General features: G+C 36.6%; 1 protein-coding gene across 2 annotated transcripts in view; it reads right to left on the bottom strand.

The window, feature by feature from the left end:
- The window catches only part of VTA1 (vesicle trafficking 1), an 85179-nt gene that overhangs the window by 66437 nt on the left and 1659 nt on the right, over nucleotides 1-17083 (bottom strand). Inside the window, exon 2 of one of the 2 annotated variants that reach the window (XM_048844367.2) lies at nucleotides 3970-4078. The exons of the other annotated variant lie outside the window; for it this stretch is intronic. Coding sequence (XP_048700324.1) covers nucleotides 3970-4021 — 52 coding nt within the window. The 5' untranslated portion in view covers nucleotides 4022-4078. The remainder of the gene's footprint in view (nucleotides 1-3969; nucleotides 4079-17083) is intronic. 2 annotated transcript variants of the gene reach the window in all.

The raw sequence follows: 17083 nt of genomic DNA, 5'->3' as shown, positions 1-17083 counted from the left end.
TGCAAAAAATATTTCTTGGTTTTCACTTTTGAATTTGTTGCTTTTCAATTTAATTGACTGTCCCCTTTCTCGTAAGACAGGGAGAAAACAGAAATGTCCCATCTACCTCCTCTATTCCATTAATTGTTTTATATACTTTTTTGATGTCTCTTTTCTAAGGTAAACAAATCTAATCTTTTCAATCTCTCTTCATATGAAAGTGTTTCCATGCCCCATGTCATTTTTGTGACCTTTTTCTAGCCCTCTCCCCCCACCTTTAGAAAAACTCTGAAATATCCTTTTAAAGATGGGATGACCAAAGTATTCCAGTTGGGAGTAAGCCATAAGCATTATATTTTTCTCCATCCTGTTGCTTATGCAAACTAAAGTCCCGATCCTACAAAGACATACTTAATTTTACTACAGTGAGCAGTCCAAAAGTGAGGTTGAGCATGCATGTAGGTGTTTGAAAGATAAGGACTTCACATATTTGTTATTCCGACTGCAACTGAACAACAAGCAAATATCTTCATTGAGCTGTAAGCAGTGATGCCCAAATCTTCTTCTCAAGTTCAGGTTGTTCCTTTTCTGAATTTTTTTAACTGACACCTAATAGCCAGAAGACAAAACTTGCTAGGCCCTAAGCACTGCTCAGTAAGATGGGATTTCTCAATATTCAGGGGCAACTCCCAAATGAGAAACCAAATTCCCTCCTCTTCCCACCAGTTTGCTGAGGGAAACCAGACATTAATAAATCATAAATGATATTTCCTCATTTCTTTTCTGAAAGAAAACAGACTGAATATTTACATTCCCTTAAACCCAGAAATTTTAGTTTCCATGATATTGCAAAAACAATAGAACATATAGCTATGATACTTGCTAAGGTCACACAAATTCTGTTTTGTCTGACAATGTTTGATTCCTAATAGCCTCATAGGGAGGTTAAGTTGCTTAGTACCACATACAGCACAGAATGAGATCCTCTTTATGCTCTGAATTAAAACTGTATTATTTCAGCCAAAGGAGTCTGCTTTTAAAACAATGAGAATACTTTACACAAGTGCTTAATGGCTCAAGGTGTCATTTTATATCAAGATGATTATGAAGCTCATTTTCCAATTACTTCTCTTCTGTTGAACTTGAAACAATGTATTTATTGCTTGTCCCTAAAGGAACCAATAATACTCTATAAACTGAAGAGCTAGGCTTAAAATGAAGGCAGCCACTTGATGTTAACCTTTTGATCAAAAATATACTCAGTGGAAAGAAAGCCAAGCAGTTGTAACTTCTGAAATAAAAGCCATAGTTAGTCATACATTCCAGCTGCAAGAACACACAAATTTCCAAAGTCTTAACCGGACCTGTTAGAAGAGCTTAGGTATTCTTTGTCAGAAAAAAAGTGACCTACAAATCTTCAATACTACTTGTGATACAGATGTGGGCTATCTGAAGATGAATAAAAGATGCTGATTACTCATTTTTAATCTCACCTCTGTTTCAAGCACTTTGCTTCATATATAATTACAGAATTATATTACCTTTGCTCCCATGTTCTTAAAATTAACAAAATATTTTAGCAGCTCAAATTAAGTCTACTCAAACAAAACTAAATCAACATGCAGAGACGGGGGTGGTGGAGAGGTAAAAAAAGGTTTGTGGAGTAAACTACTGCCACCATCATTTAATACCGCAAAGAGTACTTGCTAGTAATATATTACTGAAATCGCTTTAAATCTTTTTATACACAAAGATAGAAAAATGTTTTACTAATCATTAACAGTTTGTTTCTATTTCTTTTCTTAATTTTTTTTTTTAAGACAGGACATTTATCTTCAAAGTCAAAGACTTGGCAAGTAATAATTCGCAGAAAAATGTTTTTCAAAGAAGTGAATATTTATGTTTCAATTTGTTGCCCTTAATCTTTGTTCAGTAAATACTAAATGTGGGTGTACTGGAAGGAATTATACAATGAGCTTTGACACAAACTGTTCTGCTTTTATTCATGTCACTCAATACTAGTTTATTCCTCCTTTTCTAATGCACAGCACAATTTCACCGTGAGTAGTGTGTCTTTAATTTGTGCATAGCACTCATTTCTATAACATAGTATATTATTCCAGATTTCAGCCAGGATAACAGAAACTTTATTTTTTAAATGAATTTAGTGCTAAATAAAAATAAAATAGCAGCAAATGAAGTTTTATCCACAGAATCGATATTACTGTTAGCTGCTATCTTCTAATTCTGTCCTACCACATGCTTCTACTCTGGCCTAGAGGGATGACGAATTGTAATGACAAATAGGTAGTTCTCTCTCCAGGAGGGTAGATTTTTTTTAAGTTGGATTTTTTAAAATTTAAATCTGACTTTTTATTTTATGTAAATTATAATGAGCTTTTCTTTTTGAAAATAAACCTGTTTAAAATGAAATCTGAATTTAATAAAAAAATATGTTGAATCTATGACTGTCACCATCAAACATTTTGAGTTAAAGGATGCTTTTCTAAATAAAGAAAAAATCAGAGGAAAAACATTTAATTTTTGAGATCAAGCTTTAAGAATATGGCACAATAGGTCATGAACTGTAGTAAGGGCTTGATCCTGGGGGGGGACCCAGGGACAGCGCTACTGGGTGCAAAAGACTGGCAAAGTGATCACAGGCATTGGGACCTGGCCTCTTACTCCAGGAGACCCCATCATGTATCACATCAGGATCATCCACCTCAGTCTCTTACTCCTATTTTATAGCTTACTCCCTGACTGGCTCAGTTCTCAAAATTATGAAAATTTATGAGTCAACTCATCACAGAAGCTTACTCTCCAGTTCATGGAAGAGCACTAACCTGCCCAGTAACTACAAGCCCTGCTTTGGATGGTTCTAGGCACTTCAGGTAAACGGCTTTGCTCAGTCTCCTTGCATGTGTACACAGAAGGAGATACAAACAGATCCATTAATTTCTCATCTGCTTCCCTCTCTGTCTCTAAATAAATAAAATACCGCAGTTCAAAAAGGCATTTGGGTTACACGAGCAGAAGTCTTCCATAGTTTTTAGTTTGTTGTTTTCCCCCAGGGTGAAGAATTGGGGAGCAGAGGATCCAGTTTATGTAACAAGGGAGAAGAAACAAAGTGTGCAAAAAGAAAGGAGCAATACTGGCGTTCAAGCAGGACCCTGTGGGAAGAAGGAACAGTATTCTTCAGAATGCAGCCTCTAGTCTTGATTTCAACACCTGGGAACTGGAGGAAAAAACTGCCTTGGCTGCAGGTCATAAGAAAGACCCTACTCAGGAATATTTTCAAGAAACTCCTCTACCATTGGGTAAAACAGGAACATGTGCCACATAGATGCAAGTCCTAACTGACAGAATGAAACACCATCATGAAAAATACTCCTCAGAAGTAAATGACCTGAAGATGATTATGTGGGCATGGCTGAACAATCTGAATCAACTGGTTAGTAAACTTATTTTTGCATCATTCTTATGGACTGCCTTCCATGTCCTAGTATGCTAATAAATGATAATCTATGACAAGTTATTGTAATAAAATTGTATTTTGGGTAGATTACTTATGAATTTCAAAATGTTTGAATGCAAATATAATTGGCATATTAATTTGTTGTAGGAATATTTATCAACTATATTATTACTGTTTCTGCTGGACTTCTGAAATTATTTTTTATTGCTCAATATAATCAAACATCCTAGGTGAAGATTTCCTGTTTACAAATAAAGTTCTATTAGACACTTATGAATTTTAACTTTTAAAACCATTTTTTCAACCTGTTTGGTATGCTGCTAGAGATAAGGATTTAAATAGATTTAGATAATCTATATATTTATTAATTATCTTCCCTATAAAACCTGGTTTAGAATAAATTTTATCATTTAAAAGGTGGTACAAAGAGTTGCACTAGGAGGAATCTTGTATTCACAATCACTTTTTTAAAGCAGTGTACTGAGTAATATTCAGTGAGCGACTTCCTTTACCATTTTGTTTCAGGGTCCTTCTTAGACATAAGGGATTATGAACGTCCACCATCTGCAATGTGTACCACCAGCAGCACAGCAACTAAACACACATCAGACAGTAAGTTACCTGTATCCAAAAAAATAAAAATAAAAAAAGTACTGTCTTCATCATCCAGTAAAACCATGGATGCATTGTAATCAGGACAAGCAAATTTCAGCAAGACTCCATAGATGAAAAGATTGCTCGGTTCATTTATGCAACAAATTCCCCCCTTTCATCTTGTTCAGAACAAAACATTTCATTGACATGGTTCAATCATTACGACCAGGCTACACTCCACCCAGTAAAGCAGACACTGCTGGAAGTTTGCTGGATAGAGTGTATGACAAAGAAATTGAACAGCGTGCAAAAAACATTGATGGGAAATGCGTTAATCTGAGTCTTGATGGATGAAGCAATGTACACAATGATCCTGTTGTACTTGTCTGACAACAGAAGATGTTCTATCTTACAGAAGTTCTATCTTACAGAAACAACTGATACATCAGGGAATGACTATACAGCAGAATACTAAAAAGAAGGAGCAGTAAAAACTATAAAACTGTGAACAAATATTAAAGTATCAAGTGTGTAGCTTTATCCCAGAATGCTGCAAATGTAGCAAAGATGAGAAGAAATCTAGAAGATAATGGAGGGAACCTGAAACTCACAACATATGGGTGCAGACCTCATCTGATGTATATTTTAGCCAAAGACTTATGTAAAACTCCAGGAATAAAGGAAAATATTGTTGAAATTGAAAACTACTTCTGTAACAACCACTTTATTTCAGCTTCATGGGAGAGCAATAAGATCCAAACTATTTCTCCCCCAAGATGTACAATGGAACTCAGTGGCTCAATGTTTTGAGCTATTTATTAAGAACTGGCCTATTTTGATGACAACTTATCAAGAAAATTGTGACAAAATAGAGGGAACTATCACAGACAAAGCAGCCAACATTGCACTAAAGAGAAATATAGAAGACATGCTGAATACACTGAAACCTATTTCCATAGCCTTGAACAAACTGCAGAAAGATTGCTGCTGTACTGCTGATACTGTTGAAATTTGGAAAGGACACTGAAGAAAGAAATACTCAAGAACAATGTTAAATTGTAGGCAGGAAAGAAGCAGATAGGTCAAGCACTTACTCCACCTCATTTTCTTGCCAATATTCTCAATCCAAAGTACTAGAGTAGATTCCTAACTGCTGAAGAAGATGCAGCTGCTATGACATGGGCATCTAATAGTCACCCTTCAAGTCACACCAACCATAATAAATTTCAGGGCTTGAGGTGAACCATTCAAGAAGTATATGTTTGCTGATGTTTTAAAGAAAGTCTCACCACTCAAACAGGTGGAAGTCAGTAGCTAAGCACCTGGAACCATATCATGCTCAAGTGCTAAACTGGCTTCTGACAGCTGTAGCCTCTTTTGCAGGCATAGAAAGACTATTTTCTTCATGTGGACTAATTCACTCGAAGTTGAGAAATCAATTGGGAATTCAAAATGCAGGACAACTTGTCTCTCTCTTTCAGCCTATGCATAAAAACAAAGAGGGAGGGATTGAGATTTACTAGTTTTAGAAGTGTGAAACACAGCCCAAGTAACTTAGGAGACTGTTGTCTCATTTTCAGCAGACTTAGGCAAGTAGGAACTTAAGCTCCAGTCACTTTCACTTAGGCACTGCTATGGGTACCCACATGGCCCCACAGTATGCCAACATTTTTATGGCTGATTTAGAACAACGCTTCCTCAGCTCTCGTCCCCTAAAGCCCCTACTCTACTTGCGCTATATTGATGACATCTTCATCATCTGGACCCATGGAAAAGAAGCCCTTGAGGAATTCCACCATGATTTCAACAATTTCCATCCCACCACCAACCTCAGCCTGGTCCAGTCCACACAAGAGATCCACTTCCTGGACACTACAGTGCTAATAAACAATGGCCACATAAACACCACCCTATACCGGAAACCTACTGACCGCTATTCCTACCTGCATGCCTCCAGCTTTCATCCTGACCACACCACACGATCCATCGTCTACAGCCAAGCTCTGCGATACAACCGCATTTGCTCCAACCCCTCAGACAGAGACAAACACCTACAAGATCTCTGTCAAGCTTTCTTACAACTACAATACCCACCTGCAGAAGTAAAGAAACAGATTGATAGAGCCAGAAGAGTTCCCAGAAGTTACCTACTACAGGACAGGCCTAACAAAGAAAATAACAGAACGCCACTAGCGGTCACCTTCAGCCCCCAACTAAAACCCCTCCAACGCATTATTAAGGATCTACAACCTATCCTAAAGGATGACCCAACACTCTCACAAGTCTTGGGAGACAGGCCAGTCCTTGCCTACAGACAGCCCCGCAACCTGAAGCAAATACTCACCAACAACCACATACCACACAACAGAACCACTAACCCAGGAACTTATCCTTGCAACAAAGCCCGTTGCCAATTGTGCCCACATATCTATTCAGGGGACACCATCACAGGGCCTAATAACATCAGCCACACTATCAGAGGCTCGTTCACCTGCACATCCACCAATGTGATATATGCCATCATGTGCCAGCAATGCCCCTCTGCCATGTACATTGGTCAAACTGGACAGTCTCTACGTAAAAGAATAAATGGACACAAATCAGATGTCAAGAATTCTAACATTCATAAACCAGTCGGAGAACACTTCAATCTCTCTGGTCACGCAATCACAGACATGAAGGTCGCTATCTTAAAACAAAAAAACTTCAAATCCAGACTCCAGCGAGAAACTGCTGAATTGGAATTCATTTGCAAATTGGATACTATTAATTTAGGCTTAAATAGAGACTGGGAGTGGCTAAGTCATTATGCAAGGTAGCCTGTTTCCTCTTGTTTTTTCCTACCCCTCCCCCCCCCCCGATATTCTGGTTTAACTTGGATTTAAACTTGGAGAGTGGTCAGTTTAGATGAGCTATTACCAGCAGGAGAGTGAGTTTGTGTGTGTGTGGGGGTGGGGGTGGGGATGTGAGAAAACCTGGATCTATGCAGGAAATAGCCCGACTTGATTATGTAAAGAGTTGTCACTTTGGATGGGCTAGCACCAGCAGGAGAGTGAATTTGTGTGGGGGGGTGGAGGGTGAGAAAACCTGGATTTGTGCTGGAAATGGCCCACCTGTTGATCACTTTAGATAAGCTATTACCAGCAGGACAGTGGGGTGGGAGGAGGTATTGTTTCATATTCTCTGTGTGTATATAAAGTCTGCTGCAGTTTCCACAGTATACATCTGATGAAGTGAGCTGTAGCTCACGAAAGCTCATGCTCAAATAAATTGGTTAGTCTCTAAGGTGCCACAAGTACTCCTTTTCTTTTTGCGAATACAGACTAACACGGCTGTTCCTCTGAAACCTGAAATTAGGCATGTTTGAAATTCTTCCCAGGCTCACCTGAAATAATCAATTTTATTCACTGACTGCAGTTAATACCTCTGTTTCTTTATTAAACCAGTTAGTTGTAAATGTGAACTATGTCCTGATAAGAGAAGTTTGTGCCCACAACATTTAAGGTTGTTTTAATAAAAATAAATTTTATATGCTGTTTTGTGCATTTAATTAAATTCCAGTTACCATCCTAATCCAGTTTGACACAAATCATGACAAAAAAATTAGTTTTTTGTTGTTAGAAATAAGCAATATGTTATTCACTAATTTTCTAACATATTAAAATGTACAATTAATAAGAATCTGAAAATATTAAGCTATACAGTTGCTTAAATAAATGTATATAGTTACAGTATACTCTCTTAGGTAGCAAAAAGATGTACAAAATCTAGCACAAAGGCTTTATTTAGTTGGAAGTGAACATGTTTTAATGGTTATACCGACCAATGAGAATGCAACTTTGTTTAGAAAGTAACTAAAGTGCAAATGGAAAACCTGATTGACATCGACTATTTAAATCAAGGATTTCAACTTGGTGATTTAAATCAGGATTTAAATTGCCTTGATTTAAAAATCAAACCACCCTGCTTTCCAGAGTCATTCAATCTAATGTAGACAACTGTTCTGTAGCAACAGAAACCACATCTCCTTTCACGCTCCTCCGGGGTGGCTGTACCGCTTCCAGCTCTGCCCCAGGCCTTCCATGCAGCTGTGTCTCCTGAGTCCTCCTGCCTGGGATCTGTACAGCAGACGTCTACGGCACAGCAGGAGGAGGACAGTCAGACCCCCTCCCCCAGGTAACTGTGGGATGGATGTGGATCACGGGGAGGGGCCAGGCTGGGGAGGAATCACATGGGGAGGTCACATGCCTCCCCCTTATGTTCCTCCTATGAGTGCAGTGTACCAGCAAGAAATGATTTCTACTTGCTCCACTGTTTATTCCACTATGGAATTAGTAGTTTTCGTATTCATCATGCTACTTTTTTACAGGATGGCCAAGTCTAATTCACTTGAATTAACTAAGTACATTACCTATTTTGCAGTATATATGTATATATATAAAAAACACCTTGGAGGGTCATATGCTCCCCCTTCCACTACATAACGTGGGAGATGTAGATGGGCAAAGTCAAACAGTAAGAGTTTGACTGAAAAAGTCAAAAATTTGAGTCAAACAGTAAGTCCTCCCCAAAGATAACAAAACTTGCAATTCCTGATATTTCTAAGGAAAAATACAAGCTGAAGAAGGAGGAAAAAATAGCCAGACTACCTTTAAAAAGTAAAAGAGATCCCATCCAAGAAAAAAAAATATTTTCAGTTCATGTTTAATAGTATTCCAAATCCTGGAATTGAGGGCAGATCATTTACAATACCACATTTTAAAACTTACCACAATGTTGTATATGTGCTGGGTGGTCTCATTTTTCAAAACACTACGTAGGAGATACATATTTGTACTATTAATACTACAAACCTGATATTGTTTCAAAAAATTGTATTGAAAATTATAAACAACTATTTTAGAACATACTATTCTCTAAAGAATACCAGCTTGTTAAATAAAATGAATTAATTGGAAAATACAGTTATATTTGCAATTACAAACACATGTTGTAACTCTGAAGTCCAGATGGTAATGCAAATAGGCTGTACAAATCTCCATTAAGAATTCTAGAAAAAGAATGACCAATTCTCTCTTCCAAGCTCTGGTCTTTCAGTGCTGTTACTTAAAGACAGGTTTCAGAGGAACAGCTGTGTTAGTCTGTATTCGCAAAAAGAAAAGGAGTACTTGTGGCACCTTAGAGACTAACCAATTTATTTGAGCATGAGCTTTCGTGAGCTACAGCTCACTTCATCAGATGTACATCTGATGAAGTGAGCTGTAGCTCACGAAAGCTCATGCTCAAATAAATTGGTTAGTCTCTAAGGTGCCACAAGTACTCCTTTCGTTATTTAAAGACCAACTTCTGGTCCTCCAACATAAAGCTGGAATAAAACTAGAAAAATCTGATCTAGCTACACTAAATACTGTGCAACAACATAGCTGTCAATGTATTTAGACTGATTAAAATTGTATTATTCTCTAAAAAACAGGATTTTTAAAAAAAAAAATACATGAATTTAAAATTGCTGACTTTAATAAGAGGATACTCATGGTCATTGTGATGAATAACCCTTTCATTTACTCTCAAGGGAGTCAGAAATAGGCCAAATCTAGGCTCTCAGTCAAAGGAAAGGTACCAGGGGGCTGCCCCATAAAGTACGAGGAAGATGCTGGCTACGGTCCGAGCAAACACAAGAAAAGTTTAAAATATTATGAGGAAGATGACAATGGGCAATAACTTGATGTGTAGACTTGCAAACTTTACCTAAAAAGTATCAGGTTTTAATCTTTTAAATGGTCAGTATTAATACCTGCGTCTTTAATATTCAGATTATTGCACTTCCACAAAACAATTAAAATAACACACTACCTCCAAGTACACTGTCAGAGTCAATCCAATGCACTTTCTAAAACCTTACTTCAGCTTTAACAATCAGATACTCCAAACATCCCAAACACTTTACACAGAGCTAACAATAGCAAAATCAATGGCTTTCCAAGTTAAAAGCTTTACACAATCTAATAGATTCTGAACTTAAGCCTCATAATAAAATTAATTCAATATAACTTTCTTTTTATGAGTGTCAGGAGAAAGCATTTTTTAAAAAGTCTTCCTTGTCTCATCACTATCTGTTTGCTTAGTATGTAACATGAGATATATATACACTATAAAGGAAGAAGCCACAAAAAAAACTTAAGAAAATTGTTGACAAGGTTTGAAGACAGGTTTTACATTTGCTCAGTTTCTCTTATGGACATAACCAAGGGAAATGAAAATCCACCTGTTTTTAAAAATACTAGCTGAAAGAATAAAAGGAGATTCCCCTGTCCCGTTTTTTTTTTTCTTTTTCTTTTTTGGTTTGGGGGGGAGATTTAAAAACATATGTTTTATCTCTGGCCCTCATTACTATAGTATCTAAGGGCTTCACAAATTTAAAATATATTTATCCTCACATCTCTCCTTTGACATAGGAGAATACTATATTACCCATTTTCTAATGTTGAACTGAGGCACAGAAAGGCTAAGTGACTTGTCTAAGGTCACAGAAAAAGTCTATGGCAGACTTGATCCCAAGTCTCTGACTATTGCCCTAACACTGGAGCATCATTCCTCTCTTTAATGGCCAGTGTGAAAATGTTTCACAAATGGCACCTTTGCTTGCCTTTGTTAGAAACTTAGAGGATCAGCAGGTTGAAGAATGAAATACACTCATCCCTAAAGCTGGTACTTCAAGGCAAAGACTGACCTACATTTTCAGGACCATTTGGGGAACTTTGCAGTGTAACTGTCTATGCTGTACCCATTCAACAGATGAAAACATCAGTCTTCAAGACTTATCAGTCACACCTATTGTGAGCACTTAATTCATATGAAAGACACAAGCAATGGTATTCTGTATGCAATGGAAAGGTTACAGTTCTAATTCTTGGTTAAGGCAATTTACCATATTCCCTATTAAATCCAATCTTGTAGAGATCGTAACATTGCTGTTTTTAAGAGCACTACTATATTCCAATATATTAACGTGAAAACACTAAATATTTCTAATATCAATAAATTTGATATTAGAAATGAGTAAGAGTTTAGTAAAAAGGTAAGTTTGACATCTTTTTCAAATACTTGAGAAATTGCTTGAAAAGTAGAAGCAGACACGTTCAATTAACTGCAGTCATGGGTTACCACATCTAAGATGACACAACTTGTTCAAAGAAAGAAGTCAAAAAATGGGATTGTCCACACACAAGAAAAATAACTCTTGAGCAACTACAGTTTGTGAAAGCTACAGAAGAGGGTCTGTTATGTTGGCCCTGAAGCAATATACATTGCGACATCTGAGTCATATTCACTCAGTATCGAGATTTTTCTCATCCCAACCCGTACTGGCCTCTAGTGGGAAGGATGTCATTCTGTAATAATCCCTAGATCTGAGCTACTGTAGGATTAGCATTGTTAGCTCCAAACAGTCTCATCCAGCTCTCCTCAGCCAAGAAAAAACACCACAATGCAGACTAAAGGGTGGATGGGAAAAGGAACTCCTTTATTTGAAGAGTAGGGTGGGTGCGTGGGATGGTACAAGGTCGGGGAAGTAACACATGCTTTCTAAATTAAACCTTGCATATTAATAACCAAAATGAATTTTATATAATCAATGTCAATTTAGAAAAGAAAAAAAATTACATGAATTCCACAACAGGTCTTCAGATTTATAGCACACCTGTTTTAGAAGAGTATACTGCAGAATCATATCACCAATCTACATTCCTATGAAACATCCATCAAAGACTGATCATGTACAATTATATGGGGTTGTCAGTAAGTTGGGAAGGGGCAAAGAAGGAAAGTGTGAAATCACTGCATTTTCAATGGTCGTTTCTTTTGTGATTTGAGTATTTAGCAGTGAGATGTATGTTTTGCAATATGAAATATGTTTGGCGAAGATATCTTAATATTTTATGATTAAATGGAAACAGTCAACTTGAAAATCATTTTCTGAAAACGACTGCTTTTATTGTGATTTTTAGCTTTTACCGTATTTTTTTCCCTTTTTGTCAAAATCAAACAGGGATATATGAGATTAGGTAAAATGAGGGGTAACCCCAGCAGAAGAGATTCAAATCCCTGGTTCTCAGGGTCAAGGAATTTACTAAAGGCCTGATGTTCTTTAATCACCTTATTAGGACACTAAGTGCTTGTCTATACAAGGAACTTAGTGCAGAGTAATTTAGGGTGTAAATGCAAAGTGCAAAGGCGCTTCTAGTGTGAAGTAAGAGAATCCACACAGGGAGTTAGTGAGAAATCACTAGTGCGCTTTAAATTCACATCCATGCTTACCCTGCATATCCCTGTGTAGACAAGCTGCAAGATGCAAGAGAGTGGAGATGCTGATCTCAACTTGGGCTCCTCTGCAGAGAATTTTGCCCAAAATGACAAGTTCCAGGGAGATGCCAATGGGAATTATAGTTAGCTGGATGACAGAATAGGTTGGAGCTAGAGCTGGGCAAATCACTGATTTGGCAATTAAAAAAAACAATAGCACCCAAATCAAATTTGAAAAATTCCAGACAAATTTGGCAAATTGAAGTCCATTTCAGATTAAATTAAACATTTTATTCGACTGAAAACATTTTGTTCTGGCCATTTTTAAAGGGCTAGATTCACAAAATAGCCAGAGGAGAATGAGTTGGTGTAAGGAACATTCTGAGAGAGGTTAAAATGGAGATTTCATGATCCTCAGGTCTGTACTGAGGTCCTAGACCGAGGGTTATTCTCTGACCAGTGGGTAAGTAATAGGTTTAATGGTTTACTTAAATCAAAGAATACACACCTGAGAAAACAAGTTTTAATTTCTGAATCATATCTGTTCTATATTTTCATTTCTGTCCATCCCCTAGTATTTTTAAACAATATCACCAGCTTGATTTCATTGTTCTAATAATTTCCATCAAATACATTTGGCAATTATTAACTTTTATTAACCTTTCTCGTAAGTGTTTGCTAAACACACAACTACTTGTTCTTCTGCTGCAACAATAAGGGCAAAAGCATAGAGTACAGTTTCTCCCTTGCAATCCTCTTAAAGGAATAAGTGCCCACAAACAAAGACAGAGGAAGGAAAATACTTGATATAGGATGAAGGAAACCCATCTTCAAGAAACTGAAATTGAGGACAACTTATAATTTATCCCATATATTCAAAACATGGGTCACAGCACACCACAAACTAGGTGTCTTATTCCTTAAATATTCCAGAAAAACAAAAGATTAAAATCTATTCCTTAATGTGTAACCTCAAATCATACACTTAAAAAACCCCCATAAAATCTGTTTCCCCATTGCTATTAGCGATACGGAAAACAGATTGTTCAACCACGAACAACATGTGAATCAGTTTGAACTCTGAAGTCTTGGTAGGTACCATCCTACAAAGAAACTTTGTTGCAGACATGTAATAAATGTATGTTTCCTTCCAGTATGTAGGAACTCCACAGAACTCACCTTTTAATAAACAAGAAATCTTCTGGGCACAATATTTTATGCTTTTGAATTCTAATAAGCCCTAGTTAAATGTATAAAGTACATAATTGACAAAGATTTTTTTCAATGGAAAGATCTAATACCATTTAGTTATATACTGCTTCAAAAAAAGATTAAACGGTTACTCAAAATTTTCCTAATAAGCAAAAATGTATCAAGTTACAGTAGAACATTGTTTCTGCAACTATAACCAAGCACAATGGGAAAAATATTTCTTGCTGTCTATAGTCAGTCCTGTGCCTTAATAATACCCAAGTTTTTAAATTTACCACTTATGCTAACACTTTACTGGAACTTGAAATTTCAGTTGAGGCTAATTTTGAAAAACACAAAGTAGGTTTTCATTAAGAAACATATTACAGTATGTCAAATACAGGTGAGGGCGAGAGGGTCTACACTGTAGCTGCTGTATAAAACAAGCAGACAGAAATAGCTTGGTAATGCTAAACAGAATGATCCTACAGAACTGCAATACACTACACAGATCTCAGCCTTAGAAGACAAGAAGGCCAAGCAGAGCTTCCTTATTCTTTATCACTTGTCACAAGAAAAAATGACATTGGATCTACTGCAGGTAGAAAAAGTCAAGTCTGCCAACATTTTATTATTCCCCAAACTCCCCAAAGTGGAAAAACCCCATTTAACTGCTGAAAAATGTTGGCCAGAGGCTTTTTCCTCTGTTCCACTCAGCTTTTCAACCAAACTATGGCCAGCTAGAGTTCTGGGAGAAGTAAGCAACTTGAAATCTTGTATGCGTTTTCGTCCCTTGCATGTCAGGAAAATCACTAATACACATGCTGAGTAAGGGCTTTTTTAACTGTCATCTGTCCAAAAGATTAATTTGAAGATGATGGGAGAAGGAGAAGGGAGAGCTGAAAAAAAAAAAATCTAAGGATCAAATTCTTTTTGCACCTATTTTACACCAGTTAGTCCAATGATTTAAACAGAGATACTTCAGATTTATAACACTGTGTTATCAGAATCAGGCCCTATATCTCTGCTTCTTAGAAGTTGCTGGAACACACTGACTATTATCACTTATACTATTTTATACTGCATTTACTGGATATGGAAATATGATTTATGTACGTACTATAGTGTTGAAGAGATTCAGGGACAATAGTGTTGCTTTCAGTACACCTGCACAGCTATCAATAACCTTTAAATTAGAGCTACAGTAAGTAAAATGAACACAATTTAGTTAATAAATATACTCTTGAAAATTTACAGGTTAATTTGAAAAGAGCCAAGAGTGAAAGGTTGAAAAAAATCAGTATAGAAGAAGTTTCCTTCATCAAACCTCTACAACAGAAGTGAAAACTTAGTTACAAAAACAAGTGATTATCTCTCAAACACAGTTATTTTGCAAGTTTATTTGCCAGTCAGACTGTCTTTGATATTACTTGGGGACATCTTTTTCTTTAGATATTGAACAGGCCAGAGATTTATTATCAGAGTTTTCCTCCTTGTGTTTAGAAAATGACATCCCTTGAAGAAATCATACAATTCTATTAAACAATCTACCCTCCACACATATTACTTAATGAAGGAAGAATTCCACCTTGTTCACCATTAATCACCTATGCCCTTTTCTCCAGTGGAGCTATATAACTTTTCTTTTAGACATTACTAGATAGTAAATCTGATCATTAGTGGGGTGTGGAAACAGCTCGGCACTGAACAAGCACCACTGAGAAGACCTTGCCATATGATTAACACAAACTATTTAATACAGCCTAGAAAAGGAAATGCTCAAAAAAAGTCTTTTACAATACACATTTTAAAACAAACATAGTTTAAGCCCAAGGTATATTCTTTAAAAACTATTATAGTCTAACAATAAATAAATACTTCTAAATGAATATCTTTCTATTTAAAGGTTTCAGAGGAACAGCCGTGTTAGTCTGTATTTGCAAAAAGAAAAGGAGTACTTGTGGCACCTTAGAGACTAACCAATTTATTTGAGCATGAGCTTTCGTGAGCTACAGCTCACTTCATCAAGTGAGCTGTAGCTCACGAAAGCTCATGCTCAAATAAATTGGTTAGTCTCTAAGGTGCCACAAGTACTCCTTTTCTTTCTATTTAAAATTTTCTGTTTGCTATTTTTGTGAGACAAACAATATGTTACACTTTGCTTCTTGATTTTTAGTTATTACTTAGAGGTAGAAAATCCAACTTCGAACTCAAGTACCAAGGTCTGTTCATAACACAGACTTAACACCCACTATCCATTGAAATGAGGGGGGGGGGGGGGGAGGAGGGAAGGACACGAAGGGAGGGAACAGCAGGAAGTTACATATAGAAGTAATATCAAGGAGTGGTCACTACTGACAATTTTACTGCTAAACAATGTGCAGAAATGCCCTTCACCCCTGGCACTGCCAACACTCATGAACGTGTTTAACTTTAAAACCTTGAGTCACAAGAAGTCAATGGGAGTACTCATCATAGTAAAGTTAAAAACACACATTTATAGGATTGAAGCCTATCTCCTTGATCCTGAAACTCCTTGTCCCTGCATCAAATCCCACCAACATGGAGTTCAAAAGGGCTCTCCAGCACATCAACACACCAGAAGTTGCAGGATTGGAGCCATACAATATAGCAGGAACAGTTTCATTGCTAGAGATGGGTCGGATGTCTATTTGTATGAAACACTACTTAAAGTTTTGAAATAATTTCAGTGATGACTGATTCTTTTGCTCTGTGACATTTAAAAGGATTCAGAATCTATACAGTGTTTGGTTTTGAAAACAAGATGTCATCACTTTTTACTTTAAGTTGTAATGAGAAACATTATGTCACTGGAACATATTCTTCTGCTATGTTCAATAACACAGTAAGCACACTTAAGTGACCAAATGGAAAAGTCAAGGCCACCGACACTAATTTAAAGCTCAAGCAGGGATGTACCATAAATGATATAAAGCTAATTGGCACTTTATCTCCTCTCCCTTAAGTACTTATTCACTGAAGTACAAATATCACAAAATACATTCAAATATCACAATATATTAAGGTGTGATAAAAAGTTAGTTTTTTCCTACATACTCCTGAGAACTTATATTAGATTTCAGAACAAATATATAAATCAAAAAAACAAGACAAATTAGTATTGGTTAATCATCAAACATTTCTGCATTTAGCTTCATGAGAACAAAAACCTGCACTTACTTGCTTACATGAAACTCTATTATTTGTATGACGTAGTTAGACATTGTGTTACATCTGATAACGAAAAAGCACTTCAGGAGCTAGCTAGTGCTTCCTGTCACATACAAGATGACTTTGTGTTGTGTTTTACTAGAACCATCCAGCAATTATTATTATAAACCTCTAGTTTTCCTGTTATTTTACAGATGCCTTATTCAACTTGTTGATATTCTAGTACTGTATTAGCATATTATTTGTGTGCACGAAATAAAGAATAGCATCATTCTTGTGCCTCTGAGTTGCCTATGTTTTTCAAAACACTGCAAGCCTGCATTTTCAGTTTACCTCTGTATACAAAGA

Source organism: Caretta caretta, chromosome 3 (assembly GCF_965140235.1).
Source record: "Caretta caretta isolate rCarCar2 chromosome 3, rCarCar1.hap1, whole genome shotgun sequence".
Lineage (NCBI taxonomy): Eukaryota > Metazoa > Chordata > Testudines > Cheloniidae > Caretta > Caretta caretta.
Note: the sequence above shows the minus strand (reverse complement) of the source record. Positions and strands in the feature narration are given on the sequence as shown.